General features: G+C 38.9%; 1 protein-coding gene across 1 annotated transcript; it reads left to right on the plus strand.

The window, feature by feature from the left end:
• The first annotated feature begins 580 nt into the window (after positions 1-580).
• LOC107137948 (cytochrome c oxidase subunit 5A, mitochondrial) lies at positions 581-13,688 on the plus strand. The gene is made up of 5 exons (XM_015480430.2): positions 581-778; positions 7,293-7,409; positions 8,486-8,607; positions 10,983-11,106; positions 13,524-13,688. The coding sequence occupies exons 1-4, from the start codon at positions 676-678 to the stop codon at positions 11,094-11,096; spliced, it is 456 nt and encodes a 151-aa protein (XP_015335916.1). The 5' UTR covers positions 581-675; the 3' UTR covers positions 11,097-11,106; positions 13,524-13,688.
• The last annotated feature ends 10,086 nt before the right edge of the window (positions 13,689-23,774 follow it).

Here is a 23,774-nt window from a genome sequence, read left to right on the forward strand (position 1 = left end):
TACCTGCTCCCTCACACAAAAGTAAGGTTCCTTACAGGTACACAGTTTCTTCTCATTCGTCTCTTATTTTAATCTCAAGGGGTACTACTCACGGTGAAAGCAAAAGTTATTTTATTATTATTATTTTATTAGGTACTGGGAATTAAATCCACAGGCGCTTTACCACTAAACCATATCCCCAGCCCTCTTTATATACATTTTCAGACAGGATCTCTCTCGCTAAATTGCTTAGGGCCTCGTTAAATTGCTGAAACTGGCCTTGAACTTCCCATCCTCCTGCCTCCGCAGTCGGCTATTTTTATTATAATATGTCGTTGTTTTTGCTCATTCCTCGTTTGAGGTGATTAGAGTCTCCTCCGACTCGAATCCCTTACACTGCCTATTGCTTGCTCTTCGCCTGTTTTCCGTTATCATTTCACCATCACCTTCCAAATCACCAGACTAGGAATGAGCCAGGGCGCGGCGCCGATAACATTTGTCCTCAGCGAGCCGCCGTACCCCACCGGTAGCTGCGTCTGTTCCACTCCCTGAGGCGCGAGCGTCGCAGGGGGCGGAACTGCGCGCTCCGCCCACCGTGCGTCGGTGCGTGAGTTCGGCCCCCGCGATCTCTCGAGCGGCCCGCGAGCTCACACCCGGCTTTTCTCCAGCCTCACTCCGCGCACAGCCGTCGCCGTCATGCTGGCCGCTGCTCTCCGCCGCTGGGCCGTGGCAGCAGCAGCCGCCAGAGCCGGCCCCCGAGGCCTCCTGCACCCTGCCTCGGCTCCCAGTCCCGCCGCCGGTAAGGCCCGCTCCTGTCACTGGCCTCGCCCGCGTGTCCTTGCGGTGACCTGGGCCCCCGCCGCCACTTGAGGGCAGGCTCTCCCGGCGGCCTAGCCTCTGTCCTGCGGACTGGCGGGCGAGCCCTATGACCGCAAACCGCTCTCGGTTCTACCTTGAGTTATGGTGGACTTGAGGATGAGCTCCTGGGGCCTCCCTCAGTGCAACTTCCTGGCGCCGGCACCGTGATGGGTCAGGTGTGGACCTGCTGGGGGCGTCCTGCAGGGACGCAGCATTCCACTTCACTACCCAGGCGGTGACTGTGTCCCGACGCCGACCCCGCGGCCACCTGACCGGGAGTGGCCGTTGCCGGCCTGCAGCGCCTTGACGAAGGTGACATTGAACCTCTGGGCGCGCCACTAGGGCAGGGGTCGGGGTGAGCCGGCGGCCCCCAGCGTCTCTTAGAACACTGTATAGTTTTTTCCTTAATCAGGCGGATCACTGCTAGCGTTTTGTGTGTCACCTTCACTGCGCACACAGTCATGTTTAGGTACTGTTGAGCCACGTTCTAATTCCTTCACATTTAAAATAGCTCCTTGTGTGTGACTGTAGTCTGAAAGACAGCCTGAGAAACTGATACGTGTTACAAATATATATGTATATATGTGTGTATACACACACACACACACACACACACATATTACTGTTTCGAGAATTGAGTAACACAGACCCAGGAGTACTGAGTTTTGCAAACATGGGAACACTTTGTAGCCTTTTATCCCCCTTTCCGTTTAGAAGTCTGGTTGTTGGAGCATAAAATGTATTGTTAATTCTTGTCTCTTATTTTTCTTTTCCCTTATGTGTGTTATGGAAGATTTTGTGTCTTTTTTTTTTTTTTTTCCTAATTGGCATTGAACCCAAGGGCACTCTACCACTGAGCTACATCCCTAGTCCTTTCTATTTTTGATTTTGAGATAGGGTCTCGCTAAATTGCTGAGATTGACCTCGAATTTGGCGATCCTCCTGCCTCAGCGTCACTGGAATTACATACAGGCACGTGCTACTGTGCTCGCTCAGCACTATACATTTTTTTAAACCTATTTTTTTTTTTAATATTTATTTCTTAGGTGTAGATGGACACAATGCCTTTATTTTTATGTGGTGCTGAGGATCGAACCCGGGTCGCACCCGCACTAGGTGAGCACTCTACCGCTGAGCCACAATCCCAGCCCCAGCACTATACTTTTAATTATAGTAACTACACTTGAATCTTGGCTCCTGGTGGTAGTATATACTATATTATGAAATTTGTGCCCTGTGCATGCATATTTAAACATAAAAACTTTGAAATTCAAAATTAAAAACGTTTTCTTGGTAACTTAAGATATTTTAACTAGACACTTCAGAATCTAAAGAATATTTTTGGTTTCATTCAGTTTAGACTTTTTTTTTGTAAAGTTTCATAGAATGATAAGGCTGGAGTTCACTTAAGAGACCATGGAGGGCTGGGGCTGTAGCTTAGTGGCAGGGCACTGTTCAATCCTTAGCATCTGGTAAAAATAAATAAAGGCATTCTGTTTATCTGAGTACAAAAATTTTTTTTAAAAAGAGATAACATGGAGATAATCACATACAAAAGAGGAAACTGAGACCTACCTCTAGAAACTGACTCCTTCAGTAATGGGGGAAATATTTTGTTTCTTAGCCATAGTTGTTAGGTTTGACCCATGGTGATGTTTCATGTTTTTTTTTTTTTCCTTATTTAATTGTTAAAGTAGCAAATATTATTTTAATTTTTTTTCATGTAAATAACGCTTCAGGAGGTTTCTCTTGACCTCTTCAAAAAAATTTCTTGAAACAAATGAGTTTCTACTTTTTCTTTGGGAAATGGCACAGGTTTTTGGCAAACTGTAGCCTAAGGAGATTTCTTCTTTGTGGTTTGTCTCTCAGATATTCTGTTCATCCTCCTGAGTATAATGAATTCCTAAACCAAGGGCTTTATTTTAGGTGTTTGTCCCATATACCTAAATATTAGCCACAAGGAGGCAGTATCAGTACAAGTGGTGTCGGCTACTTTTTATCTGTGACCTTGGACATGTTCATTAACTTTAAGCCTCAGTTGCTTCCTTTCTAAAATCAGGATAATTTTTGGTATTTAAATGAGATTTAACTCATTTAAATAACTTGTCACCTTAAATAACTTGTCACCTTGCCTGACACAAATATTTAATACAGTCATGCCTTGTTTAAGGATTAAATAAGGTCTGAAATGCCTCAGCCTTAGGCAATTTTGTGAGACTATCATAGAGCATATTTATTCAAACCTAGATAGTATGGCCTACTACACACCTATATTATATGTATGGTGTAGTCCATTTTGAAGCTTAAAATCATTCACTGAAACATTGCTATGCAGTGCATGAATTGTAGCTTTATAATAGTGAATTTTATTTTTGCATATAGTAGGTTGAGATTTGTTATCAGTATGAAACTGTAGAGGTCTAACTCAAGTGAAAGTCAAAAAGAAGTAAGTTTCTTTTGTATTTATTTTTTATTTTATTAAAATATTTGTTGATTGATCTTTATTTATGTATTTTATTTATTTATATGCGGTGCTGAGACTCGAACCCAGTGCCTCAACGCATGCCAGGCAAGTGCGCTACTACTGAGCCATAACCCCAGCCCTTATTTATTTTTTAGAAGTAAGTTTTTAAATTGAGGCTATCCAAGGTCAAATGAGAGTATGTTTGAAAGAGAAATTTTGAGGGGTTGGCCTGAGAAGCCTTAGGTAACAGCTTAAATCTGGTCCATGAAGAAGATTCCAGTTTGAAACCTAATTGTTTCCCAATAATTGCAAAATTAGGTGATTTAATGTTTTAAATAATGGTTAAATTCTGTAGTCAACTCTTAAAATCCTGACTCCTGTATCCTTTTCCTGAGAGCTGCAGAAGGCTCAGAAGGGTTAGAATTGGGCTGAATTTAAACAACACTTTCCAACTGCTTTTTTGTACCGCTCCCACATTTCCAGGTTCTCAACTTGAGGCTCTCAAGATCCATGCCTGGTCTTCAACCTTGCTTTGTCAACATCATCAAAACCTTGCTGTTGGGCTGGGAATGTAGCTCAGTGGAAGAGCGCTTGCTGGTTTCCTTAGTACCCCATAATAAATAAATAAATAAAATAAAGGCATTGTGTCTGTCCATGTTCAGCTCCCTACCCCCCAAAAAACTTGCTCTTGAACTTGTTATTGTTCCCTCCACATTATATGTTGGCATCCTTAATTCCTAGAATTACTACCACCAAAATGACCATTCCCTCAGCTTTGTCTGAGCTGATTAGTTATTAAACAGAAAGCCAACTGTGTGGTGAGGGTGGTGGTTTTTTAAATAGAGCACATAACTGAAGCAATGTTCCTAAGAGCTTTTTTTTTTTCTTTTCTTTGTTTTTAATATTTTTAAAAATTGTATACAGACACAATAACTTTATTTTATTATTTATTTTTATGTGGTACTAAGGATTGAACCCAGTGCCTCTCGTATGCTAGGCAAATGCTCTACCAGCTGAGCTACAACCCCAGCCCTCATAAAAGCTTTTTTAAAATGTTCCCATTTTTGGTCAGGCATAGTGGCCTGATTACACCTGTAACCTACTTAGGATACTGAAGCAGAAGAGTGGCAAGTTCAAGTTCAGCCTCACCAATTTAGTGAGACCCTGTCTCAAAATGGAAAATAAAAAAGGCTGATGGTAAAGCTCAGTGGTAGAGTGCCCCTGGTTTCAATTCCCAGTGGTGGTGGGGTGACAGTGTTCTCATTTTTCATAGTTGCTTCCCCTTTTCAGGTTATATCAAAGAATTGAATAGTTGTTTTCTAATATTTTGCCTTTCAAGCCTCAAAACTAGGTGGAAATGTTGTACTTAAGTATTGTTGTGGTGGGATGCCTATATAATTTCCCTAAAAAAATGTTACATATGTAGGGGACATGTCTATAGCTAACAAAATAGATCTGTTCTACTGGAGTTAGAAACATAATTTTGTTATGGAGCAGAACTGTTACCATGCATGGGCAAGAGGGTGGACTCCATTGCTCATTGTATTCCACTATGAACCCACTCTCCCCCTGCGGTAATAGTTCCCCCACCCCAAGTAACAGTTTAAACCAAGTGGGAGAAGTCAGTTTTTGCCTTCCTGGAAGAGATGTATAGTCGCAGTACATGCTTGTATTATTCCAAACAAATGTTTTATGAAAGGTTTTTTTTTCTTTTTGCGTATAACTAGTTTGTAATTTGACTACGTGAAAAGAGGTGATTGAATCATTCAGGGTCATGCTTTCCTTTCCTTGAATTTATGGTTTTGCTGCTCATCTATTTCAGAGTTAGAAAAACAAAGCTAGGACTCATCTAGTCAAATTCATGCCTAGCAATAAAGGAAAGGAATTGGTTACTATGAAACATTTTATTTTTCTGGGTAAAAGGAAAGTTAAGTTTAATACTTAACTCTGGGAAGGAAGTCCATATACTTTCATTTTTCATGAGTAAATACTTAAGAGTGGTTTACTGTGTTATATGGTAGCTGTGTGTTTAATTTGATGAGAAATTGCCTAGTCTTTCAAGGCAGTTGTATCTTTTTTTTGTATCATTCTTTATATTTGCACTTTTAAGCATTCAAGGATAATTTTAGGTTTTATTGTTTTAACTTTAGTTTTCAAAAAATGTAGCATGCAAATTCTTTTTCTTTTTAATTTAATTTTTTTTGCAGTGCTGAGAATTGAACCCAGGGAGACTCTGCCACTGAGTTACGTCCCAACACTTTTTATTTTTATTTTTATTTATTTATTTATTTATTTTTTAGCTGTACACAGTACCTTTATTTTGTTTGTTTATTTTTATGAGGTGCTGCTGATAAAACCCAGGGCCTCACACGTGCTAGGCAAGCGCTCTACCACTGAGCCACAACCCCAGCCCCATTATTTTTTATTTGAGACCAGTTTTGTTGAGTTGGCCAAGCTTACCTCAAATTTGATCATTTTTCCAAATAGCTGAGGTGTGTGCCATTGCACCTGGCACATAGATTTTTTAAAAAGGTAAACCAATGTAAGTATACATTGTAGATTCACTTCAGAACTAGCGTGGACTTTCTCTTATTTATTTATTTATTTATTTGGTGCTTGGGATTGAACCCAGGCATGCTTTACCAATAAGCTATGTTCCCAACCCTTTAAATTTTAAATTTTGAGACAGAATCTCCCTAAGTTGCTGAGGCTGGCCTTGAACTTGTGATCCTCCTGCCTTCTGAGTTGGTGGGATCACAAATGTGCACCACTGTGCCTTGTTTACTTTTTTATTTTTTTGAGACAGAGTTTTAACCTGTTTCCCAGGTTGGACATTCTCAGTCCTTTTTATTTTATTTTGAGACGGAATCTTGCTTTGTTGCCTGGGCTAGTCTTGAAGTTTTAATCCTTTTGGCTGAGCCTCTTCCATAGCTGGGAGTATAATTGTGAGCCACTGGTATCCTGACCCAAAATTCTTTTTCATTAGAAATTAATACCGTTCATGGTAAAAATTCAAACAGTATGGAGATATATATAGAAAGTTTTGCCCGGTGCTGTGGCACACTCCTATAATCCCAGCTACTTGGGAGACACTGAAGAAAGTTTTCCTCTCCCAACTATCGTTAACGATTTCTTTCTTTCTTTCTTTCTTGGTACCTGGGATTGAACTCAGGGGTGCTTAATCACTATATCCCCAGCACTTTTTATATTTTATTAAGAGACAGGGTCTTGCTAAGTTGCTTAGGGCCTTGCTAAAATGCTGAGGTAGGCTTTGAACTTGTAGTCCTCCTGCCTCAGTTTGTACAGCTTCTGAGATTATAGGCATTTGCCACCACACCCAGGTAACAATTTCAAGCTAGCATTACACATTAGAGGCAGGAAGCATAAATGTACTCATAAAATACTTTTTGTTCTACTTGCTTTTCTTCGCTTAATTTATTTTATTTTATTTTTTTAGATATAGATGGATTCTGTACCTTTATTTTATTTGTTTATTTTTATGTGGTGCTGAAGTTTGAACCCAGTGCCTCAAATGTGCCAAGCAAGCACTCTACCATTGAGCTACAATCCCAGCCCCCCTTTGCTTAATTTTTAAGATACCTTTTTATATCAATACACAAGATTTATTTCATTTGACCTGTTGGATTTTTTTTTTTTTAACCACAATATATAGTTAATTCAAAACTCAATGCATTAGCCAGGCGTGGAGGTGCACTCCTGTAATCCCAGAGGCTTTGGAGGCTGAGGCAAGAGGATCCCAGGTTCAAAGGCAGCCTAGGCAACAGAGCCCAGGGCCTAAGCACCTTAGTGAGACCCTGTCTCTAAATAAAAAATAAAAAAGGGCTGGGGATGTGGCTCAGTGGTTAAGCACCCTTGAATTCAATCCCCGTACCAAAAAAAAAAAACAAAACAATAAACCCTCAATGCATTAGACAAAATATGTCAAATACTGTTTTTGTATATTAAACTCATTGCTCTTTCTCCATTGTAGCAATCCCGTCAGTTCGCTGCTATTCCCATGGGTCCCATGAGACAGACGAGGAGTTTGATGCTCGCTGGGTGACATACTTCAATAAACCAGATATAGATGCCTGGGAATTGCGTAAAGGTAATTGGGACATAGACATATTTGTCTATTTTGGTATGCAGATACAGACTTTTTCCACTACTTTGTTGAAAGTAGCTATTTTTGAAAACATGCATCATATAAACTGGTTACAGTCGTGCAATTTGCAGTTAGGAAAGTTTATAGCTTCTGTGGTATTTCGTGTAAAGTAGAGTTTAAAAGCAGGCACTATGGACATTTGAGTTAGATAATTCTTTATTGTAGGGGGCTGTCCTTTGTACTACAGAGTGTTTTAGCACCATCCTTGACCTACCCATTATTTACATATACACCTGCAGTTGTGAAAACCAGAAATATCTCCAGATACTGCCTAATGTCTCCTGAGTGATAAAATCACCCCTAATTGAAAGCCACTGTTATAAAGATAGCACTAGCTGAGTGTAGTTAACAATTTTGTACTTTTTAGATAATTTACTTAAGCAGTTATTGGTTCTCTTGCCCTTTGGGGTAATAGTTTGAGTTTTTTGTAATTCTTGTCATGAATGGTTTTGCCCTGAATAAGAATCTAGTCTGAATAGGACTTAAAACTTTTTTTTTTTTAAGCTGCAGTTTTGTATTTAATGATAAATAAGTAGCATTAATGATAACTAGTCACTAATTGTAAGTATACTATAATTTTAACTCAGTCCAGATTGTTTTTCCAATAGAATCTGTTTCAAAGCATCAAAAATAATCTATATTGTTAAAGATCTGAGTTGAAAATAACCCTCTTGTTTCAAGAGAAAATGATAATTACAATGAAAACAGTGTTTACATGTAAGAAAACTCAGGTTTTAGCCAGGTGCAGTGGCTCATGCCTTTAATCCCAGCTACTTAGAAGGCAAAGGCAGGAGGACCACAAATTTAAATCCAGTTTGGTCAACTCAGTGAGATCCTGTCCCAGAAATGGGTGGGTGGTAGTGGGGAATGGCAGAAGATGTGGCTTTTGGTGAGGGCTCAAGTTTAATTCCTGGTACCAAAAATAATCATATGTCATGATTCAACAAGGATATAGATACTAAATATTAGTCTAAGTGAGGGTATTCCAGTTTGACATGGCCCTCTTTTTAATTTGACAGGAATGAACACTCTTGTTGGCTATGATCTGGTTCCAGAACCCAAAATCATTGATGCTGCTTTGCGAGCATGCAGGCGGTTAAATGATTTTGCTAGTGCTGTTCGTATCCTAGAGGTTGTTAAGGTCAGTGAAATAGCATTGTTAATATTGTTCTAGAAGTGGGTGAGCTGTTGATCAGGTATTAATATTATGTTTTCTAATTTGTTGAACTATCCAAAACAGTGGGAATGTACTTTGTAGTTAAAATTTATCCAAGGAGTTGGGGAAATAGCTCAGTTGGTAGAGTGTTTGCCTTGCATGCAGAAGGCCCTGGGTTCTAATCCCCAGCATCATTAAAAAAAAAAAAAAAAAAATTACCCAAGGCTTTAAAAACTGCATGATAGGGGGCTGGGGTTGTTGCTCAGTGGTAGAACGCTCGCCTAGCATGCATGAGGCACTGGATCCTCAGCACCACATAAAAACAAAATAATGTGTCTGCCTAAAAAACTAAAGATATATAAATAAATAAATCTTTTTGCTACTTGTAGTATGAAAATAAACGTTGCTAATGGTTTCTTGAGGTGAGATTGCCAGAATAGGTTATTACTACTATTAATATTTTAGAAATGTGTTTGACATGAAACACATTCATGGTATTAACTGGAGAAAGTTATGAAACAGTGTTTGTGGTTTGATTTCATTTTATTTTATTTTTAAAAAAAGAGAACTCGTATATGAAAATGTAGCAGCATATATGCTAATCCCCCCTTCCCGTTGGTTATTGTTTCTGGGGTTTTTTTTTGTTTGTTTGTTTGTTTGTTTGTAAAGAACAAATACTGTTCTATTTATTTATTTATTTTAAAAACTTATTTTTTAATTGTAGTTGGACACAATATCTTTATTTTATTCATTTATTGTTATATGGTGCTGAGGATCGAGCTTAGGGCCTCCTACATGCTAGGCGAGTGCTGTACCATTGAGCCACAACCCCAGCTCCAAATACTGTGTTTCAAATCAGAATTTTAAAAAAATTTTTTTGTAGTTGTAGATGGACAGAGTGCCTTTTATTTATTTTTATGTGGTGCTGAGGATCAAACTTGGTGCCTCACATGTGCTAGACAAGTGCTCTACCACTGAACTATACAGCCCCAGCCCACAAACCAGAATTTTAATTAAAAAATATATATATACAATTAAGGAGACTTAGAATTTGCCAAAGGCAGTTTGGCATTTTCTTAGTTCATTTGACTCTTTAATGTTTGCTCCTGAGAAACTTTGTGGCAATATAAGCATAATTATATATTTGTCAAAATTCTCTGGCCCTGGACATATATATTCTTTGTGTACAGTTTTCTATGAAAAAAATATTATGGCCTGTAAGAAAGAAATTCAAAGTCTGTAAGGGGAAAAGTGACATACTTTATCTATAATGGGTAAGATAATTAAGGGTTCTGTAGGCTATCAATCCGTTTAGCACTGGTAGTTAATTCAGTTAGAGTCTCAAATTGGATGCAAATTAAAAAACTTTTTTCCTGTGTTAACTTAATTTTTCCTGTTGCCTGCTGGGCATGTTTAATTATCTTACAAAAATTGTCATCACCATTTTTTTTTTTTTTTAAGAATCCAGGGGCCCTTAACCACTGAATCACATTCACAGCCCTTTTTATTTTTTATTTTAAGACAGGGTCTTGATAAGTTGCTTAGGGCCTGACTAAGTTGCTGAGACTGGCCTCACCACATTCTTTCCCAGTAATTCCAGGCTTTAAAATGTTTGGGTTTTTTTGTTTGTTTGTTTGTTTGTTTGTTTTCTGGATTTAGTCTTATTATCTTTGTTATTCTCAAAATATCTTTAAAACCTACCTCAAGCCAGATGCAGTGGCACATACCTCTAATTCCAGCTATTCAGGAGGCTGAGGCAGGAGGATTGCAAGTTCAAAACCAGTCTCAGCAACTTAGGCCCTAAGCAACTTAGCAAGATCCCTTCTCAAAATAAAGAATAAAAAGAATTTGGGGGCCGGGGTTGTGGCTTAGTGGTACGGCACTTGCCTAGCATGCGTGAGGCACTGGGTTCGATACCCGGAACCATGTAAAAATAAAAAATATGCCCATCTACAACTAAAACAAAACAAAACAACAACAACAAAAAAAACAAGGATTAGGGCTGTGGCTCAGTGGTAAAGTGCCTCTGGATTGAATCCATGGTACCAAAACAAAACAACCAAAAAAAAACTACCTCAAGGTGTAGAGGTTGTAGCTCAGGAGTAGAGTGCTTGCCTCAAATGTGTGAGTCCTTGGGTTTCATCTCCAGTGCTAGGAAAAAATTAATAAATAAAAGCTACTTCGAACAGTACTTGTGTAAGTTGTCCTCTTCATTGACAAATGTGTTGCTGTAAAAGTTGATGATCTGTGTTTAACTATGCCACTAGACTGCATATATTATAAAAGCTTTTCAACTTGATTTTGTTAATAAAGACAGCTTTTTTTTCAGACAGTTAAATGTCAATATTCTCTACCACCAGGACAAAGCAGGACCTCATAAGGAAATCTACCCCTATGTCATCCAGGAACTTAGACCAACTTTAAATGAACTGGGAATCTCCACTCCAGAGGAACTGGGCCTTGACAAAGTGTAAATCCCCATGGGTAAGCGGCACACCAGTGACCAAGGCAGGAGAAGAAACCAGGGAGGGGCAAGTGAATGTCATTCAGGGCTCTCAAAGCACTTATTCTTGCTTCAGGTAGTATCCACTAACATATAGATTTAGAGAGTATCACAATGATGATAAATTTAAGGAACTGAAATTATTTTTTATAGTTATTATTCTCTAAGTGGTGTAAAGTCAAGCAAAAGCCTCCTTCACTTAAGTATCTATGTAAACTGTTTCAAGCACAAAGAATAACAGATAGCTAGGCACGGTGGGCATGCCTGTAATCCCAGCAGTAATCCTGATCACAAGTTCAAAGCCAGCCTCAGCAAAAAAGTGGAGTGCTAAGCAACTCAGTAAGACCCTGTCTCTACATAAAATACAAAGTTGGGCTGGAGGGGCTGGGGATGTGGCTCAAGCGGTAGCACGCTCGCCTGGCGTGCGTGCGGCCTGGGTTCGATCCTCAGCACCACATACAAACAAAGATGTTATGTCTGCTGAGAACTAAAAAAATAAATATTAAAAAAATTAAAAAAAAAAAAAAGTAGGGCTGGGGATGTGGCTCAATGGTTGAGTGACCCTGAGTTCAATCCCCAGTATACCCCATCCCCCGCCACCAAAAAAAAAAAAAGAATAACATCATAACAGCAAGTCCATGTGCCACACCTAAATTTTCAGATATTATTTTGCCCTGTTTCCTTTGTGTTTTTAGTTTTTCCTCTAAAAAATGACCAGTTTCACAAAGAGAGCCCTTTGTGTGCCCTTAATTTTTCAGTAGCAGACTTAATGACACTTCCGTTTTGGTGGGCCCCATAGATTTAATAATTAAATACCTACTATTTAGTAATAAAATTTATTTGGTAACCTCATTCTCTGGAAAGACAGAGCAATCAAAACAGTCACAAGATTGTCTAAGCAGTGAACAGGGTACAGAAAATCCTTTGTTAAAACAGAAAATTTATAAGCAGTAACTTGTTTAATTTTTTAAATTTTGGGGGGTACTAGGGATTTATCCCAGGGGTAATTTACCACTGAGTTATATCATCAACCCTTTTTATTTATTTTGAGACCAGGTATCACTAAGTTGCTGAGGTTAGCCTTGGACCTGTGATCCTCCTGCCTCAGCCTCCCTAGCTGCTGGGATTACAGGCATGTGTCACTGCATCTGGCTTTGTTTTTATTTTATTTAACAAACACATATGGTGTAAATAGCTTTTACTGTTCCAGACAGTGTGCTGTACATTCTCTCTTTTTAAATCCATTTAATTACTGTAATAATCCTGCGAGGTAGTTACTATTGGTATAATTATTCCCATTTTACTGAAGAGGAAACTGAGGCACCTTGGCCATGGTCATACAGTTAGTGGTGTGAACCTAGGCAGTCTGGCCTAGAGGCCATTGCTCTTACTCACTAAGCCATGCATGTTGTGCAGATACTTTGGTACTGGGCATTTACCAAGGCCAGACTCCTGTTTCTCAAATGTAAATAATGAGGCTCAAATAGAGGATTTTTTTCCCCTAAAAGTAAGAAGACATTTATTTTTAAAAAGTGGCACTAAAATGTGTCATTAAAATTTCAAAATGAGTGGATCCAAAGTTATTTAAAGAGCTTATGTTGGCTGGGCACGGTTATCACCTGTAATCCCAGTACCTTGGAAGGCCAAGGCAAGAGGATTGCAACTTCAGGACCAGCTTAGTGGTTAGGTGCTCCTGGGTTAAATCCATAATACAAAAAAAAATTTTAAAGGCTGGGAGTGTAGCTATGCCTGTGATCCTCCCAGTTTGGGAGGCTAAAGCAGGAGTATCACAAATTTGGGGCCAGCCTCAGCAATTTAGTGACACCCTGTCTCAAAATGAAAAAGGGCTGGAGATATAGCTGTGTGATAACAAACTCCTAGGTTCAATTCCTAGTACTGCAAAAAAAAAAAAAAAAAAAGTTTGGTTTATTTATTTTTTTTAAGTGCAACTGTCATAGTCTTTTCTAACTGAAAAAGAAGACTATTCAGTTTACATATGATATAAATTATGAAAATGCCATAAAGCAAGCTCTTGTGACGTGACTGGGACAAGATTAAGAGCGAGCAGAAAAGGCTACAGAAAGCCAGGTGCAGTGATACACGCCTGTAATCCCAGTGTCTTGGGAGGCTGAGACAGAAGGATCAAGAGTTCAGAGCCATCCTCAGCAATAGTGAGGTGCTAAGCAACGCAGTGAGACCCTGTCTCTACATAAAATACAAAGTAGGGCTGGGGATGTGGCTCGGTGGTTGAGTGCCCTCCGAGTTCAATTCCTGGTACCAAAAAAAAAAGGCTACAGAGATTAGTTTGCCAGGCTATAGTTCTAAAGGTTATTTTAAATAAGATTTCTATCTTTTCTTAATTTTTTCCATTGCTAATTCTTTGTGTTTTCTCTTACAGATGGTCTTCCCAAGGATTTATTCGTATTGCTACTTGATTGTAAACAGTTACCTGGAAATGCTGATGATAACATATTACCTTATTTGAACAAGTTTTCCTTTATTGAGTACCAAACCATGTGATGGTAACTTGGACTAATAAAAGGGAAATGAGTTTGAACTGAAATTAGGTATTATTCCATTGTTTGCATTGAGAAACAACATGAAATGCTATGGGGGCCTACATGAGGGAATAGGTGACTTCTGAGGAAATGACTTTTTTTGTTTTTTTACTGGGGATGTGGCTCAGTGGTTGAGAACTCAGGGGCACTCGACCACTGAGCCACATCAGCAGCCTTATTTTGTATTTTACTTAGAAACAGGGTCTCATTGAGTTGCTTAGGGCCTTGCTGTTCCTGCAGCTGGCTTTGAACTCAGGATCCTCTTGTCTCAGCCTCCCGAGCTGCTGGGATTCCATGTGTGCACCATTGCGCCCCACAGGAGATGACTTTAAAGTTGAAGCCTAGGTTGGGGAAAGAGTGGTGTTTGTTTGTTTGTTTATTGTCAATAGACCTTTGTTTTATTTATTTATATATGGTGCTGAGAATCGAGCCCAGTGCCTCACACATTCTAGGCAAGTGTTCTTCCTCTGAGCTGCAAACCCAGCCCTAGAGTGTTAATTCTTTTTTTTTTTATGTTTATTTTTTAGTTATAGGTGGACACATATCTTTATTTTATATTTATGTGGTGCTGAGTATTGAACTTAGTGCCTCACGCATGCTAGGCAAGCACTCTACCTCTGAGCCACAACCCCAGCCCTAGAGTATTAATTCTTGATCCAAAAAAATAATTTTAATTATTGTGTGATGTTTGGCCTTTGTACCATTGGAGTGAGTTTTTGTTTGTTTGTTTGTTGTTTTTTAATAGTTTCTATATGTGTATAAGTAATCACATTTAAATTTGCTTTAGTAACCAAAATATAAAGGATTTACCATAACTAGCTAAGAGGGACCTTGTCAGTCTTCTGGGCTCTTAATAGGTGACAGGAGGAATGCAAAATCAATTAATGGTCTGTTCTCATGGTCATGGGAGGGCACATAGGTTCACAAGTACTTTACAAAGGTGAAATAAGTGTTATGATGGTCTTCATGCTATAAACGTTTGTTGAATGCCTTCCACATACCAAACATATGCCAAGACACTGAATGCAGAGCAATGAATAGGAAAGACAGAACTAAAAGTGGGAAAAACTGGATAGGGAAGAAAGTTAGTTGTATAGTCCCTTAATGAGGATTTTGAATTAGAATGGTAGCAGTAGAAATGAAAAAGTTTGAATTTCAAGAATCACATAATGAGGTATAGTTGATCACTAATTCAATAAGGGGAAACGGGAACTTTGAAAAGGCCTTTTTTGCATGTTTGAGTGAAGATGCCATTATAGGAAGAGTCAATAAAAAGAGGATCTTGGTTCAGGGTGGAGAAGTTGCTATATTTTATTCTGGACCTATTAAATTTCAGGCATCACTGGGCAGGAAGGCCTCAGGTTCTGAAAAGAGACTAGTGAGAAAAACTTAAAGTTTGAAACAAAAAAGGGTAATATTTCCAATGAAAACCATTTGTAGGCAGGTATGAAATAAATTGAAGGCTGACATGTAGAAAGAAGAGAATAACTTTTTTTTTTTTTAAGTTTATGGACACAGCACCTTTATTTATTTATTTTTATATGATGCTAAGGATTGAACCCAGTGCCTCAGATATGCTAGGCAAGCACTCTACCACTGAGCTACAACCCCAGCCCACCTTTTTTTTTTTTAAATATTTATTTTTTTGTTTTAGGTGGACACAATATCTTTTATTTATTTTTTTGTAGTGCTGAGGATCGAACCCAGTGCCTCGCGCATGCCAGGCCAGCGCGCTACCACTTGAGCCACATCCCCAGCCCTGCCAACTTTTTTTATTATAGAAAATTTCAAACATTGAGGGCTGGGGTTGTGGCTCAGAGGTAGAGGGCTCGCCTACCATGTGTGAGGCACTGGGTTCGATCCTCAGCACCACATAAAAATAAAATAAAGATATTGTAAAAGAAAAAGAAAATTTCAAACATTGACATTGATATAGTAGTAAAAATCCCCATGGACTCCATTACTGTACTTCAGCAGATAACAGTCCTAGCCATTCTTTTTTTCACCTATAGCCTTCACCCTCACCCAGCTCCAAATACTTAAAATTAAATCTCACATCTCCTTTGATCTGTAGGCAAATATTTTAGAATATCTCAAAAGTATGTGTTTTTTTTTTTTTTTAATGGTATAACTATAATAAAGAAGCACTGTTAACTTTTTTTTTTTTCCTCGGAGTACTGGGGGTTAAATCCAGGGCACTCTCTATCACTGAGCTACATCCACAACCCTTTGTATTTTGAGAATCTCATTAAGTTCTCAGGCTGGCCTTGATCTTAGGATCCTCATGCCTTAGCCTCCCAAGTTGCTGAGATTACACGTGTGTCACCATGCCTGGCATAGATAGATAGATAGATAGACAGATAGATAGATAGATACACACACAAAGATATCTATTACTATACAAAGATATCTAGTAATCTTGAGACACAAACACACATACATACACACCAGGGATTGAACCCAGGGGTACTTAACCATTGAGCCACATCCCCAGCCTGCTGCCTTTTTGTTTAATTTTTTTGTAGTTATAGATGCACAGAATGCCTTTTTTTATTTATTTTTATGTGGTCCTAAGGATCGAACCCAGTGCCTCACACATCCTAGGCAAGCACTTTACCACTGAGCTACAGCACCAGCCCTTCTTATATTTTATTTATAGACAGGTTCTCACTAAGTTGCTTAGGGCCTCGTTAAGTTGCTGAGGTTGGCTTTGAACTTGTAATCTTCCTGACTCACACTCTCAAGCCACTAGGATTACAGGTGTGCACCACTGCTCCTGGCACTTATGTGTTTTTGCAGGCTGTTTCACAACTCTGTTCTTTTCCTCTTTGCTAGGTCAAGATTAAATAGATAGTTTTCTATATTGATAAGTGTGTGTCTTGTACTTTTTAATGGGCATAATATGCCATAGTAGAGGGGATTTTCTTTGTGAAAGGGTCTCACTATGTTGCTCAGAATGGTCTCAAACAGTCTTCTCGTCTCAGCTTCTAGAGGTGCTGGGACTGTACAGGCATTCCCTACCATACCCAGCTTTTCTGAATAGAGGATTTTTTTTTTTTTTTTTTTTTTTGCTACAAGGGATTGAACTCGGACGTTTTACCGCCAAGCCACATTCCCAGCCGTTTTTATTTTTTTTTAATTTTGAGACAGGATCTCACTAAGTTGCTTAGAGTCTGGCTAAATTGCTGAGACTGGCTTTGAACTTGTGATCTTCCTGCCTCAATCTCCCAAGTCACTTGGATTACAGGTGTGTATCACCACACCTGGCTTGAATGGAGGAATTTTTTTTTTAAGTATTTTTAGTTGTAGATGTAAATTATTTATTTATTTTCATGTGGTGCCAAGGATCAAATCCAGTGTCTCACACGTGTTAGGCAAGTACTCTACCACAGCCTGAATGGAGGATTTTTTTAAAAAAAATATTTATTCACAATACCTTTATTTCACTCATTTATTTTTTACGTAGTGCTAAGGATCGAACCCAGGGCCCTGCGTGTGTGAGACGAGCGCTCTACTGCTGAGCCACAACCCCAGCCCCAAATGGAGGATTTTTTTTTAATTTTTTTTTTAAACATTTGTTGATTGACCTTTATTTATTTATTTTATTTATATGTGGTGCTGAGACTCGAACCCAATGCTGCACACATGCCAGGCAAGCATGCTGAGCCATAACCCCAGCCCCCAAATGGAGGATTTTTAAAAGTAATTTTTGTTAGAATTTCGTGACATTAATTTCCAGGTGCATGCCTATAATCCCAGCGACTCAGCAGGCTTGGGCAGGAGGATCAACAAGTTTGAGGCTAGCCTGGGCAATTTAGTGAGATCTTGTCTCTATGTATAATTTTAAAAATAGGGTTGGAGATCTAGAGTAGCATGTATGAGGGTTGATCTCCAACATCACAAAACAAATGAAAAACCAACTGAAGTTAAAGAGCATATGATGGTCAACAAATGATAGTTTTTCTTCACTTAAATTGGGGGAGGTTGAAGCCAAGTTATAGGAGGTGAAGGAGTGAGCTTAGGTAATGAAAATGGTTTGAAAGATTGTAAAGGTTGAAGAAAGCATTGATGTTTCTTTTACCAGCTGAAGATTTAGTGTATAGCTGGACAGATATGATAAATGGAACGTGGTGGGTTACTGTTTCCTTTATATCAAGTTCAGTTGAGATTTCTGTATTTTGTTTTGCCTGAGTCTTCTGCTCTACTAGAAACAGATGGATGTCGTGATGTATTTTTTGTCAATGCTGACTTTTAAATTTCTGAAAAGTTGTGGTGGCTACATGTTAGACTTCAAAAATAAGTCATACTTTTTAACTTGCTCACATTATTTTCTTTATGTCTTGGAGGCAAACTATGGCCCATGGGACAAATCTATCTAGCCCACTACCTGTTTTTGTACTGCTTGCAAGCTAAGAATTATTTTTTGTTTTTAAATGATTGAAAAACCAATATCATGTTAAGTGAAAATTATATGAAATTCAGATTCAGTGTTCATAAACAAGATTTTATTGGGACATAGCCACACTCACCTTTTGTATATTGTCTTAGCTACTTTTTTGCTCTTTTTTAAAGTTGTAAAATATAGATAGCACAAAATTTACTGTCCATTGTTCAGTGGTATTAATTGAATTCACATTTTTGTGCATTATTTATGGCTGCATTTACATTCCATTGACAGAGCTGAAGAGTTGGGAGGAGACGGCATGATTCACAAAATAAAAAGTATTTACTGTTTGGCCCTTGGCCAGTTACAGAAAAAGTTTGCCAATCCTTGGTGGGCTGGCAACGTAGCACAGTAGTAGAGCCCTTGGCCTAGTGTACAGATAGACCATGGATTCAATCCCTAGTACCGAACCCACACCCCCAAAAAAGTATTTGCTAATCCTTAATCTAAAATAATAGAAATAATTTTCAAAGTGAGCAGACTTGTAAATCTAAGGCCTATTACTAAGAGACAAAAGTAACAAGTACAATCTATGGATAAATTTCTTTATCCCATTGGGTGTCTTTGTCTCTTCTGTGACAACCCCATTAGTCAAATTGCTGGAGAAATTCATTTATCTTTTAGCTTGATGGATTCTGGCTCCACCAAAGAAAGTAGACAGTAAATACAGAATTCTTCCAACAGCTTTACTTGGATGGGCAGGGTTTCTTCTTCAACAAAACAGGGTCTCTAGCTTTTTCTTTCTTGGTGCTTTAAGGGTTTGTTTGTTTGTTTTATTGGGGATTGAACTCAGAGGCACCCAACCAGTGAGCCACATCCCCAGCCCTATTTTGTATTTTATTTAGAGACAGCCTCAATGAGTTGTTTAGCACCTCACTGTTAACTGAGGCTGGCTTTGAACTTGCGATCCTCTTGTCTCAGCCTCTGGAGTGGCTGGAATTACAAGCGTGGGCCACCAAACCCAACTTGAGATGGTTGGTTGTAGCATTGCTAAATTGCTCAGGTTGACCTTAAGTTTGCAATCTTTTTGCCTTAGTCTTCCAAATTTCTGGGATTACAGATGTGGGCCATCAAGCTGGACTCTGTGCTTTACTTTGAATAACTCCTGTACTTTACTTTGAATAACTTGAGGGCTAGATATGTGGCTCTGTGGTAGCATGAGCACAGCCCTGAGTTCGATATCCAGTACTGTAAAAAGGAAAAACAATGGAACTGATAAATGGTTTGCCACCATTTGTTTATACCTAGTACACAGACACATTTTTTTCCTCACGATCATTTGAAAGTAAGTTAAGGCATGGCATTTTACCCCTGAATACTTCAGCATGTATCTAAGAATAAGAACTTTTTCTTCTTACATAACCATAGTCTTTATGCTTTAAAAAGTTCAGTTTAGGTGGTACATGGTAGCATATAGCTATAATCCCAATGATTTGGAATGCTGAGGCAGAAAGATCACAAGTTCAAGATCAGCCTCAGCAACTTAGCAAGATCCTGTCTGAAAATGAAAAATAAGGGCTGGGGACATGGCTCAGTGATAGAGCTCCCTGGACTCATTCCCTAGTACCAAAAACAAAACAGAAAGGCTAGGCCAGTTACGTTATAGAATGTTCTGTAATCTTTACCTGCCTGGTTATATCGTCATTATTAAAATCCAAATAAACATTTTTGGCCAAATATGCTACGTAGATTATGTGAAATTCTGGTTATATCCTCAGCAGAGTCGTGATACCAGTTTTTCCTATCTCCCATTTATAACATTTGCCTACCAAATGATGGAAGGCAGCATAATAGAGCAGTAAGGTAACAAAGGGAGTTTGGATTGAGATTGTTCAAGTCCCAACCTACTATATAGCAGCATCAAAATGAATAAAATTTAGTCTGATTTATATTTGTATTTGTGTGTACATGTGTGTGTTAACTTACTGGGCTCTGAACTCAAGGCCTCGTATTTGCCTAGCTACATTTCCAGCCTTTTTTATCTTATCTTTAAACAAGTTCTCACTGAATTGCCTGAGCTGGCGTCAAACTTTTAATCCTTGCCAGGTTCAGTGTTGTATGTGTGTAATCCCATTATTCAGGAGGCTGAGGCAAGAGGATCTCAACTTCAAGGCCAACTTCAGTAACTTCAAGAGATGGCTATCTCAAAAAATCAAAAGGGCTTGTGATATAGCTCAGTGGTAAAATGCCCTTGGGTTCAATCCCCAGTACCAAGGGAAATTAAAAAACCAAAAAACCTTTCACTCCCTCTGCTTCAGCCTCCCAAGTAGCTGGAATTACAGCCTGCATCATTGTGCCACTATGTACTGTGTATATCTTATCTGAAAATGGAAACTACCCTGCAGCATTACAATGAGAACGAAAGATTAGTGACATTATATTTGTTACAGTTTGGGGATATGCTTGGGAAAATGGCTTAAGCCTAGCTATTCTTGTCTCAACATTACTAATTGTCACTGCAGTTCTTCCTGTCTAGCTGTTCACCAGGGAGCTCGTCCCTCCTTAATAACAGAAGAAGTCATGTTTTGCAGAAACATTGTTTAGTCTGTCATTTTCCTACATAGAGGAAATGTGGTTGAAAAAATGAGATGATTCTGTGCCGGTCTCAGCTGTCCACAGTTGTGGACACGTAACTAGCTTTTTTCCTAGTATATTAATTCTGAAAATATCCTGGAAGTAGATTCTGCACATTTCTTTATGAAAACATGGGAAATACCATTAAAGCACACTTGACCTTTAATCCCATCTACTTGGGAGGCTGGGACAGGAAGATTACAAATTTGAGGCCAGCCTTGGCAATTTAGTGAGACCCTGTCTCAAAGTAAATAATGAAAAAGAGGCTAGAGATGTAGCTCAGTGGTAAAGTGACACTGGGTTAAATCCTTAGTACCAAGGGGAGATTGACTGGTGACAAGAATTCAACTCTAAACATAGTAGAGTATCATATACCTATAAACCCAGCTACTTGGAAGGGTGAGGTAGGAGGATTGCTTGAATACAGGAGTTTGAGATCATTCTGGGCAACATAACAAGACTCTCTCTTCAAAAACAAAAGAATCAACTCTTCACCTGTAAAATTTTGTGGCCTTAGACAAGTCAGTTAACCTCTGTGACCTCAGTTTCCTCATCTGAAGTGGATATACCAGTGTCATATGAGGCTGTTGTGAAGACTGGGAAATAATCTCTTTACTGGGAGTGAGGTAATATGAGTTAATTTGGGGGAGAAGTAGGACACGGCCCTGGGACCCTAGAAAGACTCCCATATTTACATACTCCATTTGTTAGTTATCTGTACTACCAGTGCTGGGAGAAGTTGAAGTTTCCCTGAACTAGATAGTCACACCTGGTGAGAAATTTCTGAGATGGGAAGAGCACCTCCTCAGCAAAATAATGGGATCAAAAAAAAAAAAAAATCACTGTCTGACTGGGGATGTAGCTTAATGGTAAAAGACTTGAATTCCATCCCCAGCACCAAAAAAAAAAAAAAAAAACTGGACATGGTGGTACATAAACTATAATCCCAGTGATTCCAGAGACTGGCAGGAGAATCACAATTTGAAGCCAGCACCAGCAACTTAGTGAGGCCCAAAGCAATTTAGTGAGACTCTGTCTCAAAAAATGAAAATAAAAGGGCTAGGGATGTGACTCAGTTGTTGAGTGCCCTTGGTTCAATCCTTGGTACCAAAAAACAACAACAAAACAATATAGTTAATGTCCTGGTAGCCCTCATGTGTGGGTCCAGTTATTCTTTAAAGTCTTCCTGTATCTCTGATCTTCATAGCATTGGGCATTCAGCCATTCCTTGAATTCCATGTGTCAAGAAAATCACTGTCTACCATCCTCTTTTGATATCTAGCCCCAAATAACTTGCCTATATGAAGGAATTCAGCTCCAGTGAAGAGCAGAAACAGTTAAGCTGATGGTAGAGATTCATCTGTTTCAAGACCAAGAAAGATTAGGTAATAGGTAGGATTCTCATGATTTAGAGCTGAGGATAAAGGATATGACCACCCAAAGGAGAAAGAGGGCCCTAAAACTAGGGTGTCTTTGCTCCTAACATCCAAGAATATCTCCACAAGGAACTTCCCCTGATTCCCAATAACAAAGAAATGAGACTGGGAACTGGAGATGGGGTAGTATGTTATCTGTCATCATTAAGTCTGCAGGTCTTATTGTAGCACCTGCCACAGAATCAGAGGTGAATAAAGCTTTGCTGAATATAAGAGTTGAGGATTCCCAGGTGCAGCACAGTCACTATGGGTTAGGGTTTATAGTAGCAAGGTAAGAAAGGGCTTTATGCCTTGTATGTTCTGGCAGTTCTTACCCTAGGGCCTCATCCTCTTATAAACTAGGTTTTTTTTTTTTGTGGTACTGGGGATTGAACTCAAGGGACTTATACCACTGAGCTACATTATCAGCCATTTTTATTTTTTTATTTTGAGAAGTTCTCACTAAGTTGCTTAGGGCCTCACCAAGTTGCTGAGGCTGGCCTCACACTTGGGATCCTGCCTCAGCCTCCCAAGCCACTGGAATTATAGGCATGCACCCCTGTGTCCAGGTCAGCCAAATTTTGTTTTGTTTTGTTTTGTTTTGGGAACGAGGCTAATTTATTTTTCTTAAGTTCCTAGTGAATTTTTTTTTTTTTGGACATTCTTAAGTGGAAAGGAAATTGCACATATCCAGATCAGAATAATTGGTCACAACTATCACAAGATAACAGTTTCTTCATTAATTAGTTTAGAATGTATGAGATATGTTATTTTGTGATGCTGGGGATTGAACCCACAGCCTTGTGCATGGAAGGCAAGCATTCTACCAACTGAGCTATATCCTCAGCCCCCATATATATTTATAGACATATTTAAGATCCTTTCCAACCCCCAAAGTTCTTTTTGCAGTACTGGGAATTAAATTCAGGGGTGCTCTACTACTGAACGACGTTCCCAATGTATTTTGTTTTTTGGTACTGGATATTGAATCCAGCCAGGGCTTAACCACTGAACCACATCCCTAGTGCCCCCCTCCCCCTTTTTTTCTTCTGTTTTGTTTTGTTTTGTTGAGACAGGATCTTGCTAAGTTGCTGAGGCTAGCTTTGAACTTGTGATCCTTCTGCCTCACCCTCCCAAGTCACTGGGATTTTACATGTGTATACCATGTCCCCAGTTCCAAAATTCTATGATTTCTAAGTTAACTAAAAGTTAGAGGGGAAAATAGGACATTCACTCAACATATTTATTGCAATGACCTTGTGCTAAAAACAGAGGATACAAAATGAAGGCAAATGAGACTAAATTAAAACACTGTAAAGTAATAATAGCACACATTCCTTTTTTTGTGTATATGTGCTAATGGTCCTCTCACGTTAGGCAAGTGCTCTACCACTGAGCTAGCTATACCCTCAGCCCCGTTTTTTAAAAAGGCTTTATTGTATTTACTTCTTCTCCAAGTTCTTCCTTTCTTTTTTAAAAATATTTTTTAGTTGTCGATAGATCCTTATTTATATGCAGTGCTGAGAATTGAACCCAGTGCCTCACACATGCTAGGCAAGTGCTTTTCCACTGAGCCACAACCCCAGCCCCTCAGCCCCATTTTTTTTTTTTTCTTTATTTTCCTTTATGATGTTGGGTACTGATTTTTGATGATTTTT

The sequence above is a fragment of the Marmota marmota genome, unplaced genomic scaffold (genome assembly GCF_001458135.2).
Source record: "Marmota marmota marmota unplaced genomic scaffold, marMar, whole genome shotgun sequence".
Taxonomy (NCBI): domain Eukaryota; kingdom Metazoa; phylum Chordata; class Mammalia; order Rodentia; family Sciuridae; genus Marmota; species Marmota marmota.